The sequence below is a fragment of the Rosa rugosa genome, chromosome 3, assembly GCF_958449725.1.
Source record: "Rosa rugosa chromosome 3, drRosRugo1.1, whole genome shotgun sequence".
NCBI classification, from domain to species: domain Eukaryota; kingdom Viridiplantae; phylum Streptophyta; class Magnoliopsida; order Rosales; family Rosaceae; genus Rosa; species Rosa rugosa.
In genome coordinates this window covers 58,396,878-58,402,788 of record NC_084822.1, presented here as the reverse complement: position 1 = coordinate 58,402,788, position 5,911 = coordinate 58,396,878, and the positions used below count along the sequence as shown (strand labels likewise).

The window sequence follows — 5,911 nt, the reverse complement described above, 5'->3', positions numbered from 1 at the left end:
ATTCATTAGATTTTAGAAGGATAAGATTGTCTTTTTCTCAAGAATTACATGTCATGATATGACAAATTAGTGATGTGTGTAGGTGACATGGCATGACACCTAAGATTGAGACCACAAATCTTAGGCCTCATTGAGGCCACAAATCATTTTCCTATAGTGAATATACTTATTTCCTTTATTTAGATAATACTATAAGTCGGGGCATCTAATTTTCGATAAGAGAAAATGCTTTCTCAAGATGCTTGGCCTTCAGATCAAGATACTCCTTTGCTGTGACTGAACGATACCGCGGAACTTGTTCCGGACCCAAATCCTTTGACAGAAGTGGTGACACAGCAAAATCCATTGGCGGCCTAAAGAAGTATCCAACTGAGTAGCGTTGGATCGGTTTCACCACCACACGATGAAGAACACTGATGAATCGACCATTGGATAGAATGCGGGTGAAATCACCAAGGTGTACAATGAGGGCATCGGGTAAGGGTTTCACAGCAACCCACCCAACTCCGTCTTTGAAGACTTGGAGGCCGCTGGTTTTAGCTTGGAGTAGGGTTACTATGGAAGTGTCAGTGTGTGGTGCAAGGCCCAAGGTTCGGGTCGGGTCAGGGCATGGAGGGTAAGAGTTCAGCTGTAAAGCCAGATTGCAGCCGCTGCTGTTTGTTGGATCATCGAACCAGTTGACTTCTTTTACAGGAATGCTCATAGCTTTGAAGAGGATGCGCATCAGCTGCTCTGCCAAGGCCTTCATTTGCTTCTGATAATCATCTATTTTATCACTATAAAATCATTCAAATAAAGAATTATTTTATCACCGTAAACACAACTCCCATTTTCAATTCCAAACAAAAGGTAGACCATATTTTCTGATTTTATAAGTATGTACAGATACGACCATCTCATTCTGTAAACTAAATCCACATACATGACAAATAAAACCTTCCAAATAAGCATAATTGTATTTTTAGTCTCATTTTTGGGACACTTTTCAGTTTTCCCTCTATTACTTTTAACTTTAGCAATATCAATCTCATAGGTCACTCACAAATCATAAACCGTGGTGATTTCCATCACTAAAACCCAACTTGTTGAAACTTCATGTATTTAATATGAAGATTGACGAAGTTAAAATGTTAAATGATGTTCATTATGATTACAAATTTTAGCAAAATATGAAAACTAAACTGTTATCTGGCCTTTAAACAATAACACATGTGTCACGCTTTATCTAGGTGCATGAAAACTCATGGAGTACTTACCAAAATCCTTGATAATCATTAGGCCAAAGCAGCCTAGGATGATCAATTGCAGACCCCATGATGGTGAGCCCTTCGTGCCACATGGTGGTGGAAAACAAGGACTGCATTGGGACGATACCGTATCCTGTACTCCCGCCTGGAGATCTTAAGGCCTTCATTTTTTGGTCAGTTGGGAGACTAAACAATCTTTCACACTCAGACTCCATGTCCTCCATAAGCTTAGTTGGAATTCCATGTCCTTTCAATTGGAGAATACCCCATGTCTGACATGCCTCCGTTATGAGTTGCGGGGCATTCGGATCCGTGAGGTCGATAACGGGTATGGTTAACCCGTCGCTAGAGTGGACCTCATCGGATGCTTGGGCCCACACGAAGGAATCTGGAACTGACTTGGCTGAGCCAAAATCAAGGGGGATGATACGCTTGTAGGCTTCCTCAGGAGTAGCCATTAGTAAATCTTAGTCGCTAAAAGAAATCGTGCAGAAGCAAATTAAGATCAAGCTTGCAAGGTTCACTCCTACTTACACTAGAATGAATATATACCTACGGAGTGTAAGATATGTATTACCATCCTATATATGATGGAATGTGACCCCATACATGGCGATATCCAATGTATGAGTCATATTCTTAGAATGTGATCCATACATTGGACAACATTCCATATATGTTTATAAGCATTTCTGTACGTAAAGAGCGAGATATGTACCCCCCCCCCCCCCCCCCCCCCAGGGATTTCATATTTTATATATGGTATGTTATCCAACTGCATTATCTCTATAAGACATGTTATTCAACTTTATTTATTTGGAATAAAGAATACATGAATCGGATGAGGACAAATTGTGAATGAATTGGTACAACATTACATTGTATCACTACGTAACGGCAACAAGGGATTTAAATCATTTGCAACAGATAAAGCTATTTCTTCATCTAAATTATTTAAAACTCAAATTTAGTTAGCAAATTTTTAATTTTTGCTCCAGCAGGAGCATTAGCTGGCTAAATTTATAAATAAATAAAAAATTAAAAAAAATTAGACGTGGAAGTGTTTAACTTTTTGTTATGTTTTTTTTCTTTCCTCTCTAACTAAATTTAGCCAGAGATAACTAAAATTCGACCTAGCGGACTGCTCTGCTAGGGTTTATGGGAGAGCAACGTCTTTCCCTATACCTGCCGTCATCGATGGCATCCTTTCTATTAGCTTGTCTGATAGTCCTTGTTCTTTGTTCACTCTTAGCGCTTCCGTCTTTTGGTGACGGCTTGGTGGTGGATCGAATTGGCGTTGGAAGCAGTGGGGATCCGCTTGTATTCTCGAACCTTAGATTTGGCGGTGTGTTCCCAGATTCGGTGTTGGGATCAGGTAAAAGGCTCTCTCTGGTCGTGGAAAGTGAGGGCTTTGATGGATCTGGTCTTGGGTAGCCGTCTGGATCTAGGCCAGATCAGAAACTGGTTTGGGGATTGCAACGTGCGGAGCTATCTTCTTGTTGTGACGAGTTTAATCGTGGTCGTCTGACTGGTGTTGGGTGTCAATTTGTCTTCTTTGGTGGTTGGTGTGGTTTGGACTCCTCTGACGTCGGTGGGCGCGGTGGCTCTTCATGCTACGGCGGCAGCGTCCTTGTAGGGGCTGAGGTCGTCATGGCAATTGGCCTGGGTTTTGATGTAGATGTTGATGGGGAGGATGACATCGGCTTGGCTGGTGATGACAAAGACACCGCTAGCAACAATAGCAGTGGAGATGGAAGTGGTGGTGGCGGTGGGTGTAGCGGCATGACGGTTTCTCTCCCTGCTGCTCTCAGAACTTTGATGGATTGGACCTCTTGGGCCTTGAACGGGTTTGTGGGCCTCATCTATGGGCTCATTGGACTAGGGTTTACAAGGCTTGGACTACCCCTTTCTTGGGTGGTTGGATAGATTGGGCCTCTATGGCTCAAAGTACTGTTTAAATTTTTGTTAGGTCGCAAAGACCAGTGGCTCTAAGGGTTATTTTACTTTATTTGCTTCGGAGTCATTAGGTTTTTGTTTGAAATAAGGGTGCGTGGATTTCCTAAAAGGTGGGTGTACTGGGGGTTTCATGGGTCTTGTTCTTAGTTCAGAATGGGTTTTAGGGTTCCCTAAGGAACGATTCTTTCTGTCGACCCCATAGGGGTGTTTCGTTTTTGTACTGCTTGCTGAATCTATATAATGGGCTGACCTCTTTTCATCAAAAAATTTAGCCAGAGATTATTCTAAAAAAAATATATAGCTATAGATTCTAGCAGAAGTCAAATTTGACTTCCATATAGCTATTTTGTTTGAGTGATAAATTATCTCAAAATTAGTCAGATTTTTAAGTTTTTGTTAAAATAGTTAGTCTATTGGAAATGTAGCATCTTTAGCAAACTTTATGTCTTGGCTCCTTACATATTTTGAAGAGTATGTTTAGCTTTTTATCAATTTTGCAGCTGCATCAGAGCATCTTTAGCAGACTCTCTATTTTGGCTCCTTAGCTATTTTAGAGAGCATATTTAGCTTTTTATCTATTTTCGCAGCTGCATCAGACTCCTAAGAGCATCTTTAGCAGAGTCTCTATTTTAGCTCCTTAGCTATTTTAGAGAGCATGTTTAACTTTTTATCTATTTTAGCAGCTGCACCAGACTCCTAAGAGCATCTTTAACAATGTTAGCCATTTTTAAGTCAAATTTTAGCTAAAGTAGCTAAAAAGTTATTTTAGCTAGCCACTTTAGAATTACGACTGCATCAATGCTCTCTATTTTAGATAGTTTTGAATTTATATTATTTTTTAAATGAAGATTAAATAGTTTAAATGTATTTATAAATTACATAAAATAACTTAAAAGGAATGTTTTAAATTATAGAGAGTCTCATCCCGCTCTCTATATTTAGGAGCGAGATAGCTAAAAGTTATAATAGAGAGCCACTTAGGAGTCTGGTGCAGCTGCTAAAATAGATAAAAAGCTAAACATGCTCTCCAAAATAGCTAAGGAGCCAAAATAGAGAGTCTGCTAAAGATGCTCTAAGTGGCTCTCCATTATAACTTTTAGCTATCTCACTCCTAAATATAGAGAGCGAGATGAGGCTCTCTATAATTTAAAACATTCTTTTTAAGTTATTTTATGTAATTTATAAATACATTTAAACTCTTTAATCATCATTTAAAAAATAATATAAATTCAAAATTAGCTAAAATAGAGAGCATTGATACAGACGTATTTCTAAAGTGGCTAGCCAAAATGACTTTCTAGCTATTTTAGCTAAAATTTAACTAAAAAATGGCTAGCATTGCTAAAGATGCTCTCTCTATTATAACTTTTAGCTATCTTGCTCCTAAATATAGAGAGCGAGATGATACTCCCTATAATTTAAAACATTCATTTTGAGTTACTTTATGTAATTTATAAGGATTAATTTCAGTTTACCCCCCTGAGGTTTGGGGGTGTCATCATTTCACCCCCCAAACTCTCAATTTCACTTTTTTACCCCCTGAACTTTCCAATTTCAATCAGTCGTGTCCAATTTCTCCTATTCCGTCCAAATTGGACTTTAACTCTGACTTTTGAGGGGTAAAATGGTCATTTCAAGACAAAAAAATAAAAAATAAAAAAATGGTTTTTTTTTTTTCTTCTGTTTTTTCTTCTTCTTTTTTTTGTTTTTTTTTTATGTTTCTTCGTTTTTTTTTTTTTTAAATTTTATTTTGTCTTCAACCTATACACCACAAGTTATAATAGGTTTATAAAAATAAAAAAATACTCTAGGTGGTTAAAAGCCGCTCGCTGGTCTACGATATTTGTTATATATCTCCGATAAAGTGAAGAATTTTAGAATATATCCCCAATAAAGTGAAGAAATATCTGTAAAAAATAATTTTACACTTTATCTGTAAATAAATATCTGTATATCCCCAATAAAGTGAAGAAATATCTGTGTAAAATCATTTTTGGTCTACGATATTTGTGATATATCTCCAATAAAGTGAAGAATTTTAGGATATATCCCCAATAAAGTGAAGAAATATCTGTAAAAAATGATTTTACACTTTATCTGTAAATATCTGTATATCCCCAATAAAGTGAAGAAATATCTGTTTAAAATCATTTTTTACAGATATTTATTTACAGATAAAGTGTAAAATTATTTTTTATAGATATTTCTTCACTTTATTGGGGATATATCCTAAAATTCTTCACTTTATCAGAGATATATCACAAATATCGTAGACCAGCGAGTGTGTAAAATCATTTTTTACAGATATTTATTTACAGATAAAGTGTAAAATTATTTTTTATAGATATTTCTTCACTTTATTGGGGATATATCCTAAAATTCTTCACTTTTATCGGAGATATATCACAAATATCGTAGACCAGCGAGCGGCTTTTAACCACCTAGAGTATTTTTTTTGTTTTTATAAACCTATTATAACTTGTGGTGTATAGGTTGAAGACAGAATAAAATAAAAATAAATAAATAAATAAATAAACAGAAAGAAAAAAAAAATTTATTTATTTATTTTTTTTATTTTTTTATTTTTTTTGTCTTGAAATGACTATTTTACCCCTTAAAAGTCAGAGTTAAAGTCCAATTTAGACAGAATAGGAGAAATTGGACACGACTGATTGAAATTAGAAAGTTCAGGGGGTAAAAAAGTGAAA

General features: G+C 36.3%; 1 protein-coding gene across 1 annotated transcript; it reads right to left on the bottom strand.

Annotated features, from left to right (window-relative positions):
• Positions 1 to 205: 205 nt before the first annotated feature.
• On the bottom strand, positions 206 to 1,705 carry LOC133738022 (gibberellin 3-beta-dioxygenase 1-like). Its single transcript, XM_062165463.1, has 2 exons — positions 1,257 to 1,705; positions 206 to 776 (listed from the first exon to the last, which is right to left on the bottom strand). Exons 1-2 carry the CDS (start codon positions 1,703 to 1,705, stop codon positions 206 to 208), a joined length of 1,020 nt encoding a protein of 339 aa, XP_062021447.1.
• Between the last annotated feature and the right edge of the window lie 4,206 nt (positions 1,706 to 5,911).